Source organism: Chrysemys picta, chromosome 2, assembly GCF_011386835.1.
Source record: "Chrysemys picta bellii isolate R12L10 chromosome 2, ASM1138683v2, whole genome shotgun sequence".
Taxonomy (NCBI): domain Eukaryota; kingdom Metazoa; phylum Chordata; order Testudines; family Emydidae; genus Chrysemys; species Chrysemys picta.
The window spans coordinates 238,436,274-238,460,795 of record NC_088792.1 but is presented as its reverse complement, the minus strand read 5'-3'; the positions used below and the strand labels follow the sequence as shown (position 1 = coordinate 238,460,795).

Below are 24,522 nucleotides of genomic sequence, written 5' to 3'. Positions count from 1 at the left end.
ATACAAAAAAAAAAAACCCCAAGCAAACAACAAAAACCAGCCTTTCACAACGGCCTGATTACTAACGAATGGTTCTTTCCACGCGCCTTGCCAAGGTACATCCTTCTGCCTCGGCCCGCACTTTGGGATCCCCGAAGGGCTGGGCGTGGAAGGCATGTGTGATCCCACCTCCTCTTCCACGGACCGGGACGAGCCACACAAGCAGCGCCTCCAGCTGTCACTTCTGTTGGGGCTCTGGCCTTTGGAGTGCCGCGCTGCCTTTTCCCCCCTTCTCCGCCCCCGCAGCCGCGCTCTGACCGCAGGCTCTGGCTATCTCGGTGGACTCGCGGACGGATCCCTGACCGGGCGGTTTGGGGGCGCTTTTCTGCGCAGGGGGGAGAGGAAGCGCGCTAACTTCGCCGTCCCACCTGCTCTGCGGCAGAGCGTCCGGGAGGGGAATCTCCTGCGCGAGCGCCTGCCCAGCCCCCGGCCGCGGTGCAGCCCTTGAGTCGGCAGCCTTGGCTGGAGAGCAGGGGCCACACGGGCAGAGCAGAAAGTGAAAGTAACTTGTGCACGCGGAAGTCCCATGGGAAAAGCAGAGCCCCGCGGAGCCAGCGCGTCTCCCCCAAGGAAGATGCGGCCAGAGGGCTGGTGAGTCAGGGAACTCCCGCTCCTTCGCACAGCAACTCGTGGCGCAGCCTGGCCCGGCGGATTCTGCACTCCCAGAGCCTCCCCTCGCGCTCTGCACCAGCCTCGCGCCATGCACCAGCCTCTGCCACCACCATGACCGAGAAGCCCCCAGCGCAGCTCTCTCTACCTCCCCCTGCGGACAATGTTCCATGGTAAGGGGCGCGCACGGGAACCCCCCGAGCCGGCGACTCTTGCAGCCCTCCCGGCGCACAGCCCTGCGGATTTTGCACCCCAGCCTGCAGAGCCCGCTACCTGCCGCCCGCAGCCCAAGCGGCCCCTGCCCCGCGGCGCGCGCGTCTCACCCGGCTGCGCTGGCTCCCTGGCAGCTACCGCTCGCAATGGTGCAGCGGCGCCCGCGAAGGTGCTTTTATCCCCGCTGCTCCGGCCGGGAATTTCCCAGCTTTTCAGAGCGAAAGTGGAAGCGCGCGGTTCCCAGCCTGCCTGGTGTCGGGAAATCAGGATTGCGCTGGTGGGAACTGCAGGGGTTGAGGAGCGGGCAAGGGAGCGCCGCCGCCGCCGCTCTCAAGGCCGGTGCAAACACCTGCCCGCGGACGCCCCGCAGGGAAACCGGCTGCCCCCAGGCAGCGGCTGGCGTCCCGGGAGCGGGTCCGCTGACAGCCCCCTCGGCTCCTGCAGGGAAGAGCCGCCCCTCCCCGCGGCGTGCGCCTTGCCCACGGCCTGCCATGCCAAGCCAAGGGCAGGCACGCTGCACCGAGCCCCGCACAAAGTTGAGACAGGCACCAAACGGGTGCCTCTGAGAGTCCCCACGCGCCCAGCCAGGGGCTCCTCAGCCAGAGGGTCCCAACATTAGGGGCGTTGTCTTATATAGGCAACTATCCCCGGAGGAAAAAAAGTATCCCGATTTTTCACACTTGCTGTCTGGTCAGCTGAGGGGGGAGGGAGATGCATTAAGCCTCCTGGGTTTGCAGGCTCTGGCAGAATCCTGCTCTGGGGCAGGGGGCCTGCACAGGAATAAAAATTTGACTGCTTTTGGAAGGGCACTACCCCATGCGGCCAGACGAGCTGCTTCCCTCCCTCCACTGTGCCCCCACTAATTAGGGGGGCTGTGCCCCTGCTTGTCCCCCCCTTGTGCATGCTCCTGCTTTGGGAAGCTGGGTGCAGGAAGGTAACACACTCTTCTCTCCTTCAGGCCAATGGGGCATTTCCATGGCTTGGGGGGCTGAAGGACACAGCCGACCCTGACTGCCCAGTGCTCTGAGCCACAGCAGGGAAAGCCCAGACTGGTCCTGCTGGTGCTTCTGAACAGCCTCTGGTGGAGGCTTTCGGAAGCATTGAAACCCTGCAAGGAGGCTACAACCTGGTAGCTTTCCATTACTGTCACTTAATCCACAGATATTGCAAGAGTGTTGCTGAGGAAATAGAAGTGCCCCTGGGTGGTATAACATTGATAGTGTGCCTGCCTGGCCCTTTTCTTGTACACTGAAGGGACTAAAGTTTGCTTTTTGTAAATACGGGCTTTTTCCTCTGCCTGAAACTCCCAGGAATGTTAACTCTTGCTGGCTGGGGATTTCAGGAAGTAGGAGTTATGAACTCATATACTTTCACTGGAAGAGCAGAATGTTCACTTTGTTAAAAGTTTCATTTCCTTCAAAATAGCAATGAGTCATTGCAGATAAATAATGTTCACTTTTTTTTTAATTATAAACAATCTGACTGAAAATCCTTTCCCTTCTCAATCATCTGTCTCTTTCTTGGCTCTTGTTATGGTATCAGTATTATGAGTTCATTAGGACCTAATTTACTAATGTAAAAAAAAAACACATGCCAACAAACCTTTCAGGCCTTCTTTATAAAGATCATAGAGAGGCAACAAAAATTAATAGTAATGGCATAGGCCCAACTCTTTTTTCTTTGCAGGTTATCTTTAATCACAAACTGCTAGATTAAGTAGGTCTATGGCTACAGTGTTCTTGCCATATACTGATCTCTATAAGGGTTCTGATTCATTCTTGTTTAATGTTACTGTTGGAATCTGTTGCACTAATGACAGACTTAGACCACTGTTATTTGTCTTTTGAAATATGAAACAACTGGGAAATTGTTAGTTATATTAGAGAAGATGGGGATTAGTATAAGAATTGTAAAGTGGATAAGGAACTGGTTAAAGGGGGAGAATGTAACAGATTGTGCCCAAAACGACTGGAGGTAGGTTACTAGTGGCATTCCTCAAGGATTGGTTTTAGGATTAATCTTACTCAATATTTTTAGTACTGACCTTGGCACAGAAAGTAGGAGTATGCTAATGAAATTTGATGGGGGTACAAAGTTGGGAGGGACAGTCAGTACAGAAGAAGATCAGAATATTATACAGGAAGATTTGGATGACCTTGAAGACTAGAATAACAGAAATGGGATGGAATTCAATAGTACAAAGTGCAAGGGTCATATACCTAAGGTCTAATAATAATTTCTGCTACAAGCTGAGGTTTCATTAGTTGGAAGTGACGGAGGAGGAGAGAGACCTGGCTGTGTTCCTTGATCACAGGATGACTATGAGCCAGTAATGTGATGCAACTGTGAAACAGGCAACTGCAATCCTTGTATATATTCTGGTAGAACTAGAGAAGTATTAATACCATATAAGGTACTAGTAAGACCTCATTTGGAATTTGGTATACAGTTCTTGTCATACGTGTTCAAGAAAGTTGCATTTAAACTGGAATGGGTGCAGAGAAGATTTACTAGGATGAACAGGGAATGGAGGGTTTATCATATGAGAGAAGACTCAAAGAGCTTGACTCGTTTGACCTAGCAAAAAGAAGGCTGATTGCTCTCTATAAATACATTGAGGGGAGTGTGTGTGTGTGTGGGGGGGGGGGGTAAACACTAGGGCAGGTAAAGAGCTATTTAGGACAGTGTTGGCACAAAACCAAATGGATATAAACTGGCCATGAACAAATTGAGGCTGGAAATTAGGAGAAGGTTTCTAACCATCAGAGGGATGAGGTTCTGGTTCTCCTATGGCCTCTCAGTAGGAGTTGTGGGGGCAAACAACTTAATTAGTTTGAAGAGAGAGCTGGACAGTGTATGAGTGTGATTGTATGACGGGGTAGGGTTCAGCAGCCCTGGGGCTCACTTCCAGTTTGCTTCAGGGCTTCAGCTGGCCACCTGCAGAAAGGGATTCTTCCCTCCCCACCCCACCCCACCCATGCTGTGGTTTTTCATTCTGTTTTGGTCGCTTTCCTCTGAAGCAGGGATAGCCAACCTGAGCCTGAGAAGGAGCCAGAATTTACCAATGTACATTGCCAAAGAGCCACAGTAATACGTCAGCAGCTCCCCATCAGCTCCCCTCCACCCGCTCCCAGCACCTCCCACCCACCGGCAGCCCCACCGATCAGCACCTCCCCCTCCCTCCCTGCACCTCCCAATCAGCTGTTTCGTGGCATGCAGGAGGCTTGGAGGGGGAGGAGTGAGGGCAGGGGAGGGGGCTGGAAGGGGTGGAGTGTGGGCAGGGCCTGTGGCAGAGCCAGGGGTTGAGCAGTGAGCACCCACCAGCACATTGGAAAGTTGGCGCTTGTAGCTCCAGCCCCAGAGTCGGTGCCTATACAAGGAGCCACATATTAACTTCTGAAGAGCTGCATGTGGCTCTGGAGCCACAGGTTGGCAACCCCTGCTCTGAAGCATCAGAGATGGCCACAGCTGGAGATTGGATATTGGATGGAGTGGGCCGGGGCTCTGGGGTGGCACTGAGCATTCTGTTTTTTGGGTGCTTGCCTGGCTGGTTCTTGCTCATATGCTCAGAGTCTAACTGAATTTTTCCCCAGGTCAGATTGGTAGCAACCTTGTGTTTCCTTTGACTTCCTCTGCACAGTATGGGTGCCAGTCACTTGCCAGGATTATCTGGGTACATCTCACTTAATCATTTCCCTACCATTACAGGGGCCTCTGCCATTGGTGTACCATAATCATCTAAATTCCTGGGGGCTGTAATACTTTAAACCCTACATTTAGAATAGGGTGTGGGGCAGTGCTGGTGGCCTGTGATATTCAGGAGATCAGACTAGATGATCTAGTGGTCCCTCTGGCCTTAAACTCGGTGACTCTGTAGAAGTCAGAGGTCTGAATAGCAGGATCAGGGACACATTATGTGATACATAGATGGCAGATACAGCCTTAATAAATTATAGGCTTTTACAGCCTTACATTTACTATATTTATGTCTTTAATCTCAAGAGATTACAAAGCACTTTGGACCAGATTTTTAAAGTTAGTTAGGAGCCTAAAGATGCAGACAGGTGCCTAGGGCTAGCTCTACTGAGGAGACTTAGATTCAGTATTGCAATGCCTAACTTTTAGGCACCCTGCCAGTTAGTGTAATCCACAGGCCTAAATTAGGTGCCCAGGCTTCCTGGACAATGTGTGTTATATGTGCTCTTGTATATATGTTCTTAGGACCTGACTAGGTCAAGGAATGTGTAATGAGATATTGACCCGATCACCTTTATTTGACTTGTTTAAATCCAGCCCTGACTGTTAGTGGCGATAAATTATTTCCCTTGGATGGCTCTTCAATGACTTATGATTTTGGTGATGGGTGCCCTCGAAATACCTAAGATAGGGATAAAGAATTTGCCTGTTACTCAAGCAAAACTCTCATTAAAAGTCAAAGGGAAATTTGCCTAAATAAAGACTGTGAAATTTGACTAACAGCGCTGAAAAGAGTTTCTCAGTTCAGTTTCTACAGGGTAGCTGTCTACCCCATGATCAACATTACCACAATTGACAACATCAGCAGAGAGGGATTGAGGGGGCATGAAGACTGAGCTATATTCTTATTCCTAGAGGTAATCTTCCAAGACAGCATTAAGGTCCATTGGTAGGGAGCTGTGGCGAAACGTATATTACAGAATAGCTGTTACATGTACATTGAATTTAGTTGGATTTCTGCATTGACTTCACTCAAAGCAGATTTGGCACATGGAGGCTATTTTAGTTTCTAGGACTGGCAGCCTGCATGACTCTTTGAGGGGCCCGACCTTCCCAATGGAGGGCAAATAGGACAGTGTCTTTCATGAGCACTAACTTTACTTTAACCCCCCCCCGCCATCCAAATATTTAAAAAGTAAAATTATACTTGCAAACTTGTATACTTCATCTGCTGTATACTGTAGTACTTCAGGATTTCTAACAATACACCAAAGGATATTATTGTCCCCTCAACATAATTAATGCTAACAAAAGTAATAAACTAAGTTTATGTTAATACCCCTAGGGCAACATACTCTGAAAATGCATTTAAAAGATACCTTGTCAGAAAAGTATATTTACAGGCATTTTCACATTTCATACCCAAAATGGACTGTAATGTACCAGTTATTTGGTAGAGTTGAACAATAAATCCCAGATAAGTTACTATAAGAGACTTCATTATATAACAGTTAATAGAGCATACTCTGTGGTATTAAATATATACTTGATTGATGTTGTTGTAATCTAGTTTTTTTTAGGTCTGTCTTTGGGATTCTGCCTCTGTTCGTAGTTCTGTTGCCAGTAAATTCATCTACTTGTGTGATGGAAAATACAACTGTAATACGTGAAAAATATGAGAATATCCTAAGCCACGATATTGAATTGCTGGTAGGTAGTCATATTCTTTTGTTTTAAAATTTTTTTTTAAAGTAAAGGTCTTCTTTTTGTGAATAATTTTAAGGTTAATTCATCCTAAATGTCACAATGAAAGGCACACATTAAAATGGGTGTGCAGTTTTTTTTTAGGGGACATAACGATGCAGCCTCTAATTTTGCACTCACACCTAGCTGTGAATGCAGTTATTTGCAGGTGCAAATGATATGACTCAGATGATTGTGTCCTTGCAACAGGTAGTTAGAGATATAAAATATTTAGGTCTAGATTGTGTAACACCTAATCCCATTGGAGAGCACTTACACAGTAGTTGTGGTGAAGTCACTGAGACTACTTGTGTTTGTAAATGCTATTCAATATGAGTAGAAGCTACATAATCTGACCCATAATTTGCATCTCTTTATAACTTTGCCTGAAGTTTTATGCCCTCTGTTGAATATATGCACAAACCAGAGTCAGCATTTAAAAAACTGGTCCTCAGTCTTGATCTCTACCTCTCATTGCTGACAATGATCCAAACTGGAAATAATCACCATATTTGAAATCCATGTGAAAGGCCAGTTAAGGGGAAAACTGACATACCCAGACCATTAATCAAGTATTTTATATCTTTGTGCCAGCACATTAAATAGAATGCTTGAGTCAACAGCTCTCTACATCAAGTGAATCATTCCTAGTCGTTAGAATTCCACAGGAGACTAGGAAAAAATGAAAGTATTTGCTATTTAATTTTTATTTAAGGAGCTGTGAATTTAGTGCTCATGAAAGGTATGGGATTGTGAATATTGAAATCTGTAGTCCTCACAGAATAGGGGTAGCACCAGCACCTATTTTGCTGATTCCCTCATTTCCCAGCCAATGTGTGTTACCCCAGCTCTGGAGAGGTTAGTTCAGTCTCCATGTCTAATCAGCGCTTCTCTGTCTGCTTAAATTACCAGAAAGAACTGTTAGTAATACTGTTTGTGTGGTAGAAGGTGTCCACTAGCCTCTTGCCTGAGATCACATAGTGATAGCAAATAACTTTCAGTTACTACAAAACCTGTGTTCTGGTTTGAACCTGGAACCTAGAGGCAGAAGGATCTTTACCCCCATTACACTCACCGAGCCACCATAATTAATAGTTCTGATAAGTACCACGCTGCTGCAGTGTGTGTAAGACAGTTACTTTTCTTTTAGTTACTAATTTCTGTCTAGTCTGACTCAGAGCAGGATTTGCAAGGTTATGCTCAAGGCTAAATTTGATCTAGATTTCTATAAGTGCAGTGGTTCACAGAGCAAAAATATTAAAGAATAAAATAAAAACTTTGATGACTGTCAATAAGCAATGTCACCACACAGAGAGAATAATGTTGATTTCTCCCCCAAACTATGGTATGTGTTTCTTAAATTCTCAAGAACCAAGGTTCCCATGATCATTCCCCCCAAATTATGGGTGAGTTTAAAAGAATGGCAAGAGTAAAATATGATTTCTATTAGAGGTTATGTGTGGCAATGCTCATTGTGATTTTGCTCCATATCTGGTGACTGCAGACATTAACTACAGGCAGGTAGTGGGTATATCCTGGCCCCCTTGAAGTCTAGGGGAGTTTTGCCATGGACTCCAATGGAGCTAGGGTTTCATTCACTGTCTTTTTGTCCCACCCAGTGAGCTACCTACCTACCAACCAGAGTGATTATTGTGAAGCTATTTGAAAAGTCAGGCGGAGCTGCTGACTGACTGGCCCTTGTGTCTGGAATGGAATTTCAGCACTTTAGCAAACAAACAGCTGTTTGATGCTCTCTTAATTGTTTTATGTCTTTGAATATTTGACTCTTTAGGGCTTTGTGTTGAGTCACTACCTCTCTGTTTACACAATCTACTGTTTCCAAAGTTTGAAGTCAGTTTTGTTCAGATGTGCTTCTGAAACACTGACAAAGTTGGAACAAAAATACAAAGGGAAACCCAAAGGATAGAGATGACTAAACCTTTCTTGAATTTTTTAAAATATAGGATGACATAATATTGATATGAATTAATACATTTCTTCTGCAAGGTTCAGAGAGACTTTTGAGGGGGGTTGGAAAGAAGAGAGGGAGAGAATGTGTTTCCCTGGGGATCAAGAGATTATTACAAGCATCTGGATGACATAAAGAAAGGTGTGGAAGAAGGAAACAAAGGGGAAAAAATGGCGGAGCAAAGGGGCAAGCCTTACAGCTTAAGAGAATAAACTTTAAACAAAAACAAAACCAAAAAAACACTGTTAAGAATCAAGTAATTAAGTGGAATCTGTAGTTTCAAAATTATAAATAACTACCCTTGCAAACTATAGCTAAATTATTTCCTCCTTAGGTTACTTGCCAAGAAAAAATTCAGCATTCTCTATTTCCACTGCTACTCTTGATGCCGTCCTAAAAAGCAGTGTAAGGAGTTAAGTTCATCAACTGTTGAAAGAGAAGCCAAGCCAACTTGATTAGAACACCGTTACATTATTTAACGTATGATCTATTATAGGAAAATATGTCTGAAGAGTATCGTGACAGGTGCTGCAGGAATAAAAGACATGAAAACCCCAGTGCGTTTTTCTGCAATGATACTCAGGTAAAAGACAACTTCTTCTTTGAATGATTGCATGTCGGTTGCAATGTAGGTGTTTGCGCGCCCTGAGCACAGTCACCAGAAAATATGCCCTCCGTGGTATCTGTCAAGTCGGCTCTGGTGTCCTTTGGTGCTACACGTCCATAGCGTTGGTATGTAGGGCACTGCTGACCACGTCCTCTCAGTTCCTTCTTACCACACATGATGGTCGCTGGAAATGCTCTATCCTTATCTTGCAAGTCTTCCTCAGTGGACTTTGTTTCCTTTCTTTCTATACATATAGTTTTGTTCATAGTTGGTTACGTTTCTCTTGTAGTTGTTAGAGTTAGTTTCCTCCGCTCCCAGTACTGAGGCATGCCTTGGTGGCTGAGCTTCAAGCCTTGTGGCTCCTGCAGCAAGGCTATGCCTCTGGGCTACCCACATTCCAGTTGCCTTAAGTACATAGGGGAAGCTTACGTTTGGGAATGCTGCAAGAGTTGCAGGGACTTCAAGCCCTGTACCAAAAATGACCAGGATGCTAGGCTGAAGTCCATCTTAATAGAAGCAGTGCTTGGACCTCTATTGGAGCCAGGCCATTCAAACTCGGCACCAAGCACCTTGGTGTCACAGAGGAGCACTCCTGCCGCTGTTTGGGCACCTTAGCACCATTCAGCATCTCCAGTGCTGAGTTAAAAACAGAAGAAGATGCCAGTCAAGAGAGGACATTCCCCGACCCCTAGGATGGCCAGGCATGGAGACCAGAACAGAGTGCGACCCACATTGGGCCACTCCACAGCCTTTGGTACTGTATAAAGGGAAGCTGGCTGTGATGGCCCAGTTCCAGTGTTCCCTGCCTTGACACTGTTCACTGGCACCTATGGGAACCGCTCCTCCGTGGTCTCTGCACAGAGACTTCTTGTCCTCGGAGGTGGAGTCGTATATCTCCCACAGGAGTCAGCCCCAACAGGCAAGTCGGCACTATCCTGCAATGGACCTGGGCCAGGCCATACCGTCGACTGCTTGGCCTGCTGGCTAGTGGCAGGTGCCTGCACAGTGGTCCTTCTAGAACCTGTGGGCATTTCCCTTTATTCAGGATCCTCGATGGAGATACTCATACTCGGTGGCCTGCGAGGGAAGAGTGCTGCCACTTCTTCAAGCAGAGCCTGATCCAGGCTCTAGTACCGAGTACCAGGAGCCAACGTCACGAGACCTGGCCGGTGCCAAAAGCAAGGAGTATTAGTGCTCCCTGCCAGTGCAAGCTTCCTCCTCCTATTCTCCTGATGAGGCCATGACAGGAGCTGACATGTCACCCTCTCACGATGACTATAAGGCCCATTAGGAGCTTCTTAAGAGAGTGGCCCAAAACCTGGGCATTCAGGTGGAGGGGGTTCAGGAGTCCTCTCACTCTTTGGTGGACATCTTGTGATCCTTCCCCTCAGTGAAGCCATCATGGACCCAATAAAAACCCTACGGTAAACCCTGGTGTCCCTACCTCCCATGGCCAAGAAGGCTGATAAGAAGTACTTTGTCCTGGCTACAGAATATGAGTTTTTGTATCCTCATCCCACCCCCACCGGATACCTGGTGGCTCCGCTGCCAATGAGCGAGAGTGACAGGGGCAATCCCGAAAGCAAAAGATGCAAAAAAGCTAGACCTGTTTGGGAGGAAGGTCTACTCAACTGGCGGTTTGCAGCTCAGGATCACTAATCAAATGCGCTCCTGAGCAGATGTGACTTTAACACTTAGGATTCCTTGTTAAAGTTTAAGGACTCAATGCCCCAAGAGGCCAAATGGGAATTCTCCTCTTTGGTGGAGGAAGGGAAGTCTGTAGCAAGGGCTTCCCTACAAGTGGCCCTGAATGCTGAGGATTCAGAGACCAGGTCCATGGCCTCCACGGTGGTCATGTGTAGGAGTTCCTGGCTCCAAGTCTCAGGCCTCCCACATGAGGTTCTGCAGACCCTCCAAGACCTTCCCTTTGAGGGCACTTCACTCTTCTCAGCAGATAGACATCAAGCTTCATGACCTCAAGGACTCCAGGGATAATCTGAAGTCCCTGGGCTTCTACACCCCAATGTCTTTGAGAAGCATTATAGACCCCAACATTCCTCCTGGTTCTTCCCTCTGCCGGCCCGGCAGGACTCTCAGAGAAAGAGGAGTAAAGGCTTCAGGCAGAGGCCTTCACCCCAATCCTCCTCAACATCAATGCCCGCTCCTCCCAGATATTCAGGGGGCTCTAAGTAGGCCTTTTGATGTGGCACTTGAGGACGCCATACCAGTCACACAAACTTTGGATCCAACCTACCCTTTGTTTGTGGACCGCTTGTCCCACTTCCTTCGGGCAGTGGTCCCATATTACTACAAACCATTGGGTACTGAGCACAATAGAAGTGGGATATACCCTTCAATTCAGTTCTTCCCTCCCACCTCACCCCTCTCCCCATCCCTCTTCAGGGACTCCTCTCACAAGCAACTTCTGGCCCAAGAGGTGCAGTTGCTCCTACAGGTGGGAGCCATGGAAGAGATTCCACAGAATTTAAGGGGTTGCAGGTTCTACTCCCAGCTTTTGGGATTAGGAAAAAAACAAGGGGGGGGTCTCAGACCTATCCTGGACCTGCGCCAGCTTAACAGTTATCTCAAGAAGCTAAAGTTCTGCAAGGTCGCCTTGGTAAGTCCATCATTACCTCCCTGGATCTAGGGGACTAGTACATCGCCTTTGATTTGAGAGATGCCTATTTTCACACACCAATTTTTCAGGGACACAGGAGGTTCCTCAGATTGATAGTGGATCATGTGCATTACCAATTTGCAGTTCTCCCGTTCAGCCTGTCAACTACCCCACAAGTGTTTACAAAGTGCATGGCAGTAGTAGCAGTCTTCTTGAGGAGCCAACGGGTGCAGGTGTATCTTTAGCTCAATGACTGGCTGGTCAGAGGCCAAACCAGGGCTCAGAAGGAGTCCAGCATCCACCTCATCCAGTTGATTTTCCAGGACCTGGGCCTGCTTATAAATACACAGAAATCCACCCTTACCGCAGTTTAGAGGATAGAGTTTATCTGAGCTGTGCTTAACTCTGTCCAGGCCAGAACCTTCCTCCCAGAAAGGTGTTTTCAAGCAGTCATGGAGTTCATAGCTTGCCTCAAGGATCGCCCAATGACGATGGCCCAGAGTTGTCTGAGACTCTTGGGTCATATGGCCACATGTACTTATGTAGTGCATATGTGAGACTACACCTCAGACCTCTCCCAACATAGCTGGCCTCGGTGTACTCGCCAAACTGCCCTCATCTGGATATGGTCCTTATGATTCCTTGCCTGGTTCTCAACTCACTCGATTGGTGGCAGGACCCACTGGCGGTTTGCAAGGGCAACCCATTTTCATGGCTCCATCCGTCACTCTCTCTGGTCACAGATGCATCAGCACTGGGCTGGGGAACTCACTTGGGTCCCCTCAGAACTCAAGGCCTGTGGTCCCCGGAAGAGCTCTTTCTAGACATCAATGTCAGGGAGCTCAGGGCAGTCCTCCTGGCTTGTCAGGCATTCCTGCCTCATGTTAAAGGCAAAAATGTGTTGGTTCTAACAGACAACATGGTGGCCATGTTCTCTGTGTTGGGAGGCAGTTCGGTTACGGGATTTTTGCATAACCTACTCAATTCACCTTGAGGCCTCCTACCTACCAGGAGCACAAAATGAGCTGATAGATCATCTCAGCAGATCCTTGTCCAATCACCATGAGTGATCCCTTGCCTAGATGTCATGAAGGTCATTTTCCAGCAGCGGGGGACTCTCCAGGTAGATCTGTTTGCTACAAAGCACAACAGGAAGTGTCACCAGTTCTGCTCCCTTTTGAGTCACAGCCCCGAGTCACTTTCAGATGCTTTCCTTCTTCCATGGACAGGTCACCTGTTCTATGCTTTCCCTCCTATTCCACCTGTGCACAAGGTCCTGTTGAAGATCAAATGGGATCAAGTGCAGGTCATTCTAATAGCTCTGGCTCGGCCCTGCCCGCACTGGTTCGCCTCTCTGCTGGACCTCTCAGTGGCGTCACCAATCCCACTACTTCTACATCCAGACCTGATCTCTCAGGACCACGGTCATCTGCTCCACCCAAACCTTGGGTCCCTCCACCTGATGGCCTGGAAGGTCCATGGCTAAACCCCACAGAACTGGCCTGCTTGGAGCAGGTCCTTGAGGTTGTACTAGGAATCAGAAAACCTTCCACCAGGGCGACTTACCTAGCAGAATGGAAGTGGTTTGCTATCTGGTCTTCCCAGAACGGTGTCTCACCTATGCGATCGTCACTGCCGTTCATTCTAGTGTACTTACTGCACTTGAAACTGCAGTCAATTAGAGTTTAAACGTGGCGTCGATTAGAGTCCACCTGGCAGCAATCTCTGCTTTTCACCCTTGGATGACCGATCCATCTTTCTAACCATTTCCTTAAGGGCTTTGAGAGGTTGTACCCGCAGGTGCAACAGCCAGTCCCCCTTCCCCCGACCTCAACCTTGTCTTATAAAAGCTTACAGGTCCCCCATTCAAGCCACTGGCAACTTGCTCGTTACTGTACCTCTCCTGGAAGGTGACCTTCTTAGTGGCCATTACTTCAGCCAGAAGAGTTTCAGAGATCCGTGCCCTCACTTTGGAGCCACTGTACACGGTGTTCTTTAAGGATAAGGTGCAGTTGTGTCCTCACCCTGCTTTCCTTCCAAAAGGTGGTCTCCCAGTTCCTTAGCAATCTTCCTACTGGTTTTCTATCCGAAGCCACATACAACAAGGAAGAGCAAAGGCTCCACTCGTTAGATATGCACTGGCTTTCTACATAGAAAGGACCAAACAGCTTCGGAAATCCATGCAGGTGTTTGTAGCGGTTGCAAACAGGATGAAAGGTCTCTCTGTCAGAGCTCAGGTAATTTCATCATGGAACATGTCATGTGTTTGCATATGTTACAAACTAGCGGGTGTTCCCACCCTGACCGCTCATTCAACAAGGACACAAAGCATCTTCAGCAGTGTTTTGAGCCCAGGTCCTTATTCAGGACATTTGTAGCACAGCAACTTGGTCGTCAGTACACGCATTTGCTTCTCATTATGCCATCACTCAGCAGGCTAGGGACAATGCTGGATTTGACCAAGCTGTGTTGCAGTCAGCATGTCAGTAAACTCCGAGCCCTCCACCTACAGAAGAACATAAGAAAGCCCAGTATCCTGTCTTCTGACAGTGGCCAGTGCCAGGTGCCCCAGGGGGAATGAACAGAACAGGTAATCATCAAGTGATTCATTCCCTGTCGCCCATTCCCAGCTTCTGGCAAACAGAGGCTAGGGACACCTGTACAACTGCTGGGGAGTCTCCTATGTTGGAATGAACATGTGCAATTACTCAAAAAAGAAAACCTTTCTGTAACTTGTTCAAGATATGTTGCACATGTCCATTCCAAGACCCACCCTCCTACCCATCTTATCGGAGTTGGCTGGAAAGAAGGAACTGAGGGGGTATGGGGTTGGCAATGCCCTATATACCAATGCTATGGACAGACAGCCCCAGAACACACCAGAGCCGACCCGATGGATACCTCTAAGGGAAAATTTTCTGGCAGCTGTGCTCGGGGCGCACACACATCTACAATAGAATGGACATGTGCAACACATCTCGAAGAACAGTTACAGAAAGGTTAGTACACTTTTTTTTTTCCAGAGTTTACTTGCACAGTCAACTTGTGGAACTCCTTACCTGAGGAGGTTGTGAAGGCTAGGACTATAACAGTGTTTAAAAGAGAACTGGATACATTCATGGAGGTTAAGTCCATTAATGGCTATTAGCCACGATGGGTAGGGAATGGTGTCCCTAGACTCTGTTCGTCAGAGGGTGGAGATGGATGGCAGGAGAGAGATCACTGTTAGGTTCACTCCCTCTGGGGCACCTGGCATTGGTCAGTAGACAGGATACTGGGCTAGATGGACCTTTGGTCTGACCCAGTACGGCCGTTTTTATGTTCTTATGAGCTAATAAAATAATTTCCTTTTAATCTTTTCTGGGCCTAAAATTTATGCATACTGCACATCAGTACTTGATTTTTATTTGAAACTAAGTCGTAATTCTGTTTCCAAAGAAGCCAATATCTCATACTACAGAGATTATATTCATTTATTAAAATGTTGATTTTTTTAAAATAGTTTCATTCAGTATGGAATGAAGAACAGGATGCCTTCTTTATGTCAGTTATTTGAAAGATTAATTTTTACTTGTTAACTGCTTTGTTTTATTTTCCTACCAAATTTTTTTCTGTTGTTACCAATACAACTAATCTTCACTTCAGATATTGATCTTTAATTCTATGTATGTAAGACATCTTTTACAAAATAATCTGCACTTTCTAGTAAGAAGTATTTCTAAAATAATGTTGTGGCAGACATTGTCCCCATGTAGAAGCCAAAGTTGTTGGGGGGGGGGAGGGAGAATCTTATTACTATACATACTAATATTCATAAATTCACACATAGGTAGTTGTCATAACCACAATCACTTTTAAAAATTTGATATATTAGTTTGTTTTAGATAAGATCAAAACCCACCAGTGTCAGTTGTAATTGCAGACTGAATTCAACACATCTAGTAATGCTTCATACACTATAAGGGTCTGAAAATTTAGTCAGGTTAATCACATGATATATTGGAAGAGAACAGCATAGCAGCTTCTAAACAAGCTAATGCCTACTGAAACAGCTTAAGACAGCCAACCATTATATAAAATCAAAGGGAACTCAAACTCAAGGCATCTTTTCTTTATTTCTTTCTTCATAGGAAATAAGGTCATTACAGAATATGGCATGTGACATGCTTAAATTCTTTTATAAAAAAAAGATCAACAAAGATTTCAGATGGCAAACTGCTCGGGTTTCGTGTATGACATTAGAAATTCTACATTGCAGATGTGATAGAGAGCAAAAAAATAGAAAGGTAAGTTGTTGGGAGAGCCTACAAATTACCTTGCATATTTTTATATAAAGAAGGAAGTACATTGCTCTCTTAAGTCTCTTCAGAATAGAAGGTTACTACCATCAACCAAAATGAAACATTATAAAACTCACCACATAGAGTATGCCCCTTGATACAGAGCTTAAGGCTCTGATGTAAAGCCCATTGACGACTATGGAAAGATTCTATGGTAAGCACTAACACTTTTCAAAATAAGTCCTCTACTAATATTTTTGAAACATAATTTTTCAGTTTCACCCTTTAATAGTACAGTAAAAGCTGAGCTGTCTGGCACTTTACCCACCGGAAAGCTCTATAAACCAGCATTTCTGATCTTCGTTGAAAGTCCAGTTGGCCCGGGGCCAGCAGGCTCCGTACCTGGCTCTGTGTGGCTCCCCGGAAGCGGTGACATGATGTCCCTGCTGCTCCTAGGTGGAGGAATGGCCATAGGGGCTCCATGCACTGCCCCTGCTCTACCCGCTGGCTCCACAGCTCCCATTGGCTGGGAACTGTGGACAATAGGAGCTGCAGGGGCAGTGCCTGCGGGCGGAGGCAGCTCGGAGAGTTGCCCAGCCATGCCTCTGCCTAGGAGCAGCAGGGACATCATGTTGCCTCTTGCGGGGAGCCACCCCCAGGTGAGTGCCGGCCAGATCTGGCATCCTGAAGCCCCAACCCAAACTCCCTCCTGCACCCAAACTCCCTCCCAGAGCCCACCCCAATCTTCACCCGAGCCCCCTCTTGCACCCACACCCCTTCTCAAACCCCAGAGTCCCCTCCTGTACCCCAAACCCCTCATCCCTGGCCCCACCCCAGAGCCTGCACCCCTTCACACACTCAATTCTCAGCTCGGCTCTCCCTCCCGAACCCTGAATCCCTCATTTCTGGCCCCACCCTGGAGCCCACACCCCCAGCCCAGAGCCCATATCCCCTTCCACACCCCACACCCCACACCCCTGCAATTGGTAAAGTATAACTCTTAGTTAACTGGCATATTTGATTAACTGGCAGCCCCCCATTCACCCAACATGCCAGATAACAAAGCTTTTACTGTAATTGGATTTGGGTTTTTTATATGCATTAATTAACCAAGGATTAGGCAAGGTCAGTACTTGCATCTGAAACCTTCAAAGCACCACTGGATGCTATAGGAAGATTTGTTGATAGTTCAGCAGGTGGCATGCTTCCTTCAAAGACAAAACTGAGGCTAGGTCTACACTTGGGGGGAAGGGTCGACCTAAGATACACTAGACGCGATAAATCGATCACTACCCGCCGATCCTGCGGGTAGTGTAGACGTACCCTGAGTTTTCTGGTTTGGTATAAAGAGGCACTGTGCCGCTAGTGGTATTGATTGGATTGTGATCACAAGTGACTAAGATTCTATGGCCTTATTGTGAGTAGCCCAGTGTTCTGGCTCAGTTAGGATAATTACATTTATTGATATATATTTGATTGTTTTATGTTTTAAAGTATTTCTCTACAGAAAGGAACATAAGCTCATCTCGATTAACAATTTAAAAACTGTTCTTTTACAGGTTTGCATATTGCTTACACAACCCAGCAAAGACATACTAGGGGCACAAGGCCCCAAGAAAAAATGTTGCCAAGAATTATGTGAACTAAAGGAAACTATATCTAGTCTTAGATCCTGCTGGAATAAGTTTGAAAAAGAAATTGCTAGGTAAAAAACTTAAAATGCAATCCTGTCTGTTCTTTCAAAGTACTATTGCTTTGCACTTTACATGCATTCTTCAAGTATCTCTGGCTGCTTACATAAATACTTTTTGCCAAAGTTCTGATGAGACGATCCAATACCTTGTTCCTGGGGACAAAGCCATTGGAAACCAACAAATTGAACTGCTAAAGTTCAAGAAGTGGAAGCTAACAACACAATTGGAAGCAAAGACAAACAGAACAGAATGCTGTAGCCCCACCTTCACACAATGAAAAGTACTTATACTTTGTAGCTATCTACAAATACTTGGTCATGTTTTTTCAGTAACTTTATATGAGTTTAAGTTGAGAAGAAACTTTGAGGTGCCTACTGCAATAAATAATCTTGGAAACGGCAAAGAAAGCAAAATGTCAAATTAATATGATGTTTTATATAACTACATCATGGATCAGAATTAACAGTTATGCTAGGTAAGAATGGCTCCTGAGCCAGTTCTGCTGATGCAATAATATTTGAAGTACTGGTATCTGATGGGATCTGCAAGCTGCTTTGAAGGCCAAAAAATGGAACCAGGACTGTGCCAGAAAAAGCTAGGGGAATTAATTATTTTTACACAGCCTAGGAAGAGGTATCAGTTTTGGAGGGATCTAGCACAGACGCTGCTGAAGTAGCTAGAGGCAAGACAGAGTAAGACCTGTGGATGGGGAAAAGGGTAGCTCCTGAACATGAGCAAGATCAGCTGACTGGAGAAAATATTGGCATTGTGGATTTGGTAATCACCGTTAGCTGCAGGAATAGTTAGAATAGCTTACATTAATTGTGATGACTTTAGTGTATATATTTTACATAGTGTATTTAACATAAAACAGACATGACTTAAGATATGTATGAGTATTTTCAGAGAATAATATATTGGCATTTTACTAATTATGTGTTCATATTTAATTTTTGATGAATTTATAAATATTTATTAGTTGCTTATACCTCACAATTTCTTACTTAGATATTACTACTCCTTTTGTAACAAAACCCACTTTTAATATATCTAACAAAATGGTGTCTCTTTTGGTATCATTGCTTCTGTTCTAGTTTTTGGTATATGAGAATATCATAGACAGAGCTGATAATGCCACCGTAGTTAAGATTAACTGACTGTCACATGTGTTGTACTCAGTGTTGTGTGGCACCTCCTGCTGGCGAGTAGCTCCGCCTTGTTCAGCGCCGCTTTTCTTCTCTTCCACCATTGCTGCTCTCCTCTCACTGATGGAGTCACACCATGGTTGCTTTGTGACTCAGCCCTCCAGCCAAGCCACACTGCGATTTCCCCTTCAGAGGGAGTCTTTCCAAGTCTCTGCACAAGCAGCGTCAGGCAGTCCTCATGCCCACTACCCTGACTATGTCAGTCCTGCAGTGACTCAGGCAGTCTTCCCATTCAATGCCCCAAGCAACACCACTCTACAATGGATATTAGGGGAACCCTGGCCCACCCTGTATGCTGGGTTCCAGCCAAGGGCCTGTAGCAAACAGTTAAGGTCTGCGGCTACATCATCCTTACTGCTCTCACCCCTGGACTACTTCCTACTGTGCTTTTCCAAGCTTTTCATTCTCCAGCCTTCCTAGTCAGACCCATTTCCCTTAGGCCTACTAAGTAAATCCTTTCTCAGAGGGTCCCTAACCCTCCCCCCCCACTTCATTTACCTCAGGGAGAGAGACTACAAGCTTCCTCCGTGCAGCCTCCCACACCGTTGTCAGCTTCCTGACTTTATAGAAGCCCCACCTATTCCCTTATAGGTGAGTTTCCTTCGAATTAGTGGCCTCCCCACAGCTTAAATCTCCCCCATTTGCAGCTTAACTGGCTGATTGGGCCCACTTCACCTAATTCAATTTCTTCAGGGTTGATGTAGGGTGCACACCCCATCACACACTTCCCACTACAAGATCCTGTTTTCAGTTGCTTATAACTTTTCCACGCTGTTCAGGCTGAAATTTTCAATGCCAGGTGTCTACATCAGGCTAATGTTTATTTATTGGAAGCTTGAGTAATTTCAAGGAACAAATTAGGGAAGCCTACATTGTTTTGCCCTTGTTAAAAAAAAATTCTTGCAACTTTTCCATTGAGAAACACTAGCATTCCATGCACCAGAACAAGAATGTTAGGAACTGTTAGGAAAGGGATGGAAAATAAGACAAAATATCATAATACCACTATATGGCACATATATGCCGCAACTCATGGTGTGCCCGCACATTGACTACTGTGTCCATTTCTGGTCACTCTATCCCATAAAGGATACAGTGGAACTGGAAAAGTTTCAGAGAAGGGCAACAAAGACGATGAAAGATATGGAACAGCTTCCAGCTGAGGAGAGACTAAAAAATGTAGGGCTGTTCACCCAACTAAAAGGAGATTTGATAGAGGTCTATAAAATCATGAATGGTGTAGAGAAAAGTATACTCTTCTGCAATACAAAAACCATGGGTCACCCAATGAAATTAATAAGCAGCAGGTTTAATACAAACAAGGGGAAGTACTTTTTCACATAATGCACAATTGACCTGTGGCACTCATTGCCATGGGATGTTGTGATGGCTAACAGTATAACTGGGTTCAAAAAAGAAGCTGGAAGGGAAAGACAGGATGGATCACTCCAGCTGCCCTGTTCTGTAGTCTTATGGTAATGGAAATTGAATGCCACCCTGGAGAAATGGATTCTGTTCCTGTTGTTGGGAAGTGTACCTTTAAGAGGGTTTGGCAAGAGCTAATTGGAGTCAGTTGTGTTATGCAGAGGCTCATGTGCAATGCTGGTCAGTTAGAAGTCAGGCACTGAATGAAGTGGAACACTGTCAGATTCCTTGGTTCAGAGTGATTTTCAATCTGAACACCACACCTGCCTCTGCCAGAGTTCCTGTGTGATACTGGACAAATCAGTAAACCAAAATTTTTACAGCTGGCCACTAGTTGTGTTTCTTGTTTTAAGGGTCCACCAGGGATCTGACTCGCAGAAATGCTGGGCACTCATAATTGCAACTGCAGTCAGTTGAAGCTGTGCTTTGAACATGTAACGTGCTATAAAAATGCTAAATACTCTGAAAAATTAGACTCTGTCCCCCCCAAATTGGGCATTAAAGTATCTCAGTTATGCAGCTATAAAATGGGGATATAATACTATTACCAAATCTTAGAGAAGAGATGTGAAGACAAATTGATTATTGTGTGCGAAGCACTCAGTTCCTATTGCAAAAGCGCTATAGAAATGTCCCTGAAGAAGTGAATAAAGCTGTATTCAGGGCAGAATTGGGATGGTGGCAGTAAAATAAGGTCTGGGGGCACCCTTTGAAATAGGCAGATAAACATAAAATATTGAAGAACTCATTCATTGATTAGCAGGGATCCCATGGAAAAAATAGTGTGTGATCATGTCATTAAAAACAAATAAAATGCATATGCATGCAGAATTAAAGATGCACATTCCAAAATTTCTTAACTTTTGAGTACTTGCCTTCAGAATCTTAACCTTCCTTTTAATGTAGGTTTTTTGGGTGGTCATTATGTAATAAAAATAATTCACCTTTAAAAATTATACAGGGCACAATATGTGACTAAGCTGGTACTTCCATGAAAGTGCATGGGCCTGCACTGACTTTCAACTTTGGACTATTCTAATTGCTTTGTAAGATATTCCTACTCTTTCAGGGTTGCATGGCGCCAGCTTCCATGGCGGCAGCTTCACCAAAGCATAATCTTTCCATCTGGCCAATGTATACAGAATACAGGCAACAATTGGCAACATTGCCTTCCTAGCCTATTGCAAGAAGTATGAATCATCATAGTGTTAGATAAATTAAGCTGTTGTAAACTGAAAACTATTTGGAAATCCAAACTTACATCTGAGTCATGCAGGAGAATTATCTCCTGTGTCCTACATAAGACGTTCCTGTTAATATGCCTCAGAATGATATTAGCTTTTTAGCAACAACAGCATATTATTGACTCATATTCAATTTATGATTCACTATAACCCCTGATCCTTTTCAGCAGCACTACTGCATAGAAAGTTGTTCCCCGTTCTGTATATATGCTTTTGACTTTTCCATCCTTTCACTTAATTTAATTTCATCTTGTTGATTTTAGACCAAGTGTCTGATTTGTTAAAGTTGTTTTGTATTCCAATCCTCTCCTCCAAAGTCCTTACAACCCCTCCCAACTTGGTTTCATCTGCAGATTTTATAAGCATATTCTCCATTCCATTATCCAAGTCATTAATGAAAATATTGAATAGTATCAGACCCAGGACTGACCTGTGTGCGACCCGATTAGATACACCCTCCCAGTTTGACAATGAACCACTGATAAGCACTGAGTATATAGCATAGTAATTTAATCTAGACCACATTTCCCTAGTTTTCTTTTGAGTATGTCATGGAATTGTGTCAAAAGCCTTATTAAAATCGAGATACATCACATCCACAGCCTGATCCAGCTTGAAGTGGGGTCATAGGAAATGTAAGGTACTTACTAGTAACTGGCGTGCTTCAAGATGTACTCTGTATATTCACACTCTTGGTGATATGCCGATCCAGTGCAGTTAGGATGGTGGAACCTTCTAGTAACAGTGCCTATTAGAGGGACGTGGCTACAGGAGAGGCCTTGGTGCCATTGCTGCCTCAGTTCCTTCCAAATGCTAATGCAGAATACCAAGTAAAGATACAATTAGGACTCTGCAGAAGCAGGGAATGTGGGCGGGGAGTGTGACTATGCAGAGTGCATCTCGAAGTACTCCAGTTACAAGTAACCTCCATTTCTTCCAGTGCCCTCTGCATATTCCTACTCCTGGGAAAGTTTGGCGAGCAGTACCTCAATAAGGAAGAAGGGGTGGAGCCCTAATTTAACAACCATTGAAGTACTGCCCTACCAAAACAAACATTGGCCCCAGATTCTAAATCTAGTACATAGCGAACCCTTACAAAACTCAACAATAGGAGCATGTCTGCAAAATGTTGTAGATATGGCCACGGACCAACTACTATGAGCTCTAAGAGAAGAAGGAAAGGAAAGCGAAATTCACCTTTAACACTCCTCAATACCAAGTCTGACTCATCTAGATAGTGACTAAGCTGAAGGACCCCTGCTCTTTGAAGAACCAGTAAAGAGATAAACAATTTAGAAGAACATCTGGAGACCTTCGTTCTATCCAGGTAATATGAGAGAACTCTTTTTCATCTAAGGAATGTGATCTAGCATCTCCCTTATGCATATGGGGTTTTGGAAAAAATACAGGTGTCTATATTGATTTATATGAAAATTGGAGACAACCTTTTGAATGAATCTGGGACATGGCCTAAGGACTATCTTGTACCTATGAAAAATAGCATAGGGGGGATCATCCATTAGTGCATGCAACTCACACATTCTTCTAGCAGAATTGATTGCTATAATGAAAGCTGTTTTTACTGAAAGGTGAAAAAGGGAGCAATCTCATAATGGCTCAAAAGGGGCAGACATCAACTGAGTCAATACTAAATTTAAATTCCACAAAGGGACAGGATCTCTAGCGTGTGAATAAAGATTCAATAGACCCTTCAACATTTTCTTCACCATGTTATATGATAAAATGGGTTTGTCTCTAATCTGCGTGTGTACCGATGAAATAGCTGCTAAGTGTATTCTAATAGATGTAATAGATATCCTAAGATCATTTGAATGGGGGTTGAGACTGGATCTACATTCCTATTTCCTGCCAATATAGCGAATCTTTTCCATTTGCAGTCATAACACCTTCTAGTTGAGTGTTTTCTAGCATTAATAAGAATTTGCTGAAACTCAAAGGACCATGAATTTTCTATTTCTGTCAAAGTCCTATTGCCCAAGCTGTTAAGTGTAAAGATTCGAGGTGTGGGTGGAGCACTTTCCCCTGTTACTGTCTTAAAAGATCAGTCAATAATGGTAGTGTCCAGTGGTTGCCCTTGGGTATGTGGAGTAAATTCCACTGTTGTCTTGCTCATGCTGGAGCAACTAAGATCATCCTGATCAAATCTTGCTTTACTTTGTTTAGAACTTTGGAAATCAAAGTGAATGGGGGAAATGGATACTTTAGATCCATTCCCCAGTTTAGGAGAAAGGCATCTGTTAAAGATTGGCTGCCTGCTCCTGCTCCTGAGCAAAAGAAAAGGCATTTTGTATTTAGATTGGTGGCAAACAGATCTAGAGTAGGGAACCCCCAATGTTTGAAAATATCCTGAATTACCGAGGTTTTTAGAGACCAGTCATGCATCTGTGATGATTGTCTGCTGAGACGATCCACCAATTGGTTGTGTTCTCCTAAAATGTGTAAAGCTGTCAGGTAAATGTTGTAATGTATGCACCAAATTCCATCTCTCTATCACTTCATTGCATAGGTGGATCAAATGAGTCCCCACTTGTTTGTTCACATAATAAACTGCAGTCATGTTTTCCATGGCAGCTTGGATAACTGAATTGCGTATCTGTGGAAGAAATGCTTTTAGGGCCTCTGTTTCTGGCTATCACAGGAACTTGTTCTATAGCTCCCATGCTCAGAAGTGCTTGTACCTCTATTCCTAACAGTCTCTCATGAGAGTGGTCCCTGAAGAGTGAGGGAGTGATGGGGGGGGGGGGGGTGTATGGGCGAAATGATCTGAATTGGATGGTATAGAGTTCTTATTGTATCCAAAACCTATAACCAAGGTGAAAGATGTCCAACTATTATAAAATCTGGACAATGTCTCCAAACTCGTTTGCTAAGACTGGTTCAAAGCTCTTGACTAACTAGTCAAACCTGAGGTCTAAGATGTGGCAAACTAGGGGTGGCTGAGGGATTCTTTGTCCTCTTACAAGGTTTGAAGGGTTTTTTCCTATCTTGTGTCTGTAAGTAAGCCTGTAAGTTTATCTCCCAATGACTTCATAAATATCTGCTTCAAGTACCTTTGTTAAATGAAATAACCAAACAATCATTCATTGTCTGATATAGCTGTAAAACTAATCTGAAGTTTTCAGAATAAATCAGTTACAGCTGGTTTTTCTGAGGAAGGAGC

General features: G+C 44.9%; 1 protein-coding gene across 2 annotated transcripts; it reads left to right on the top strand.

Annotated features, from left to right (window-relative positions):
* On the top strand, positions 1-18,531 carry IL7 (interleukin 7). Of its 2 annotated transcripts, XM_005301534.5 has the most exons (5): positions 1-821; positions 6,128-6,267; positions 8,766-8,852; positions 15,624-15,779; positions 17,333-18,531. In XM_005301534.5, the coding sequence occupies exons 1-5, from the start codon at positions 812-814 to the stop codon at positions 17,480-17,482; spliced, it is 543 nt and encodes a 180-aa protein (XP_005301591.1). In that variant the 5' UTR covers positions 1-811; the 3' UTR covers positions 17,483-18,531. The 2 variants fall into 2 exon arrangements, with proteins under 2 accessions (XP_005301591.1, XP_042700694.1); XM_042844760.2 differs by lacking the exon at positions 8,766-8,852 and having other exon boundaries at positions 679-821.
* Positions 18,532-24,522: the final 5,991 nt, after the last annotated feature.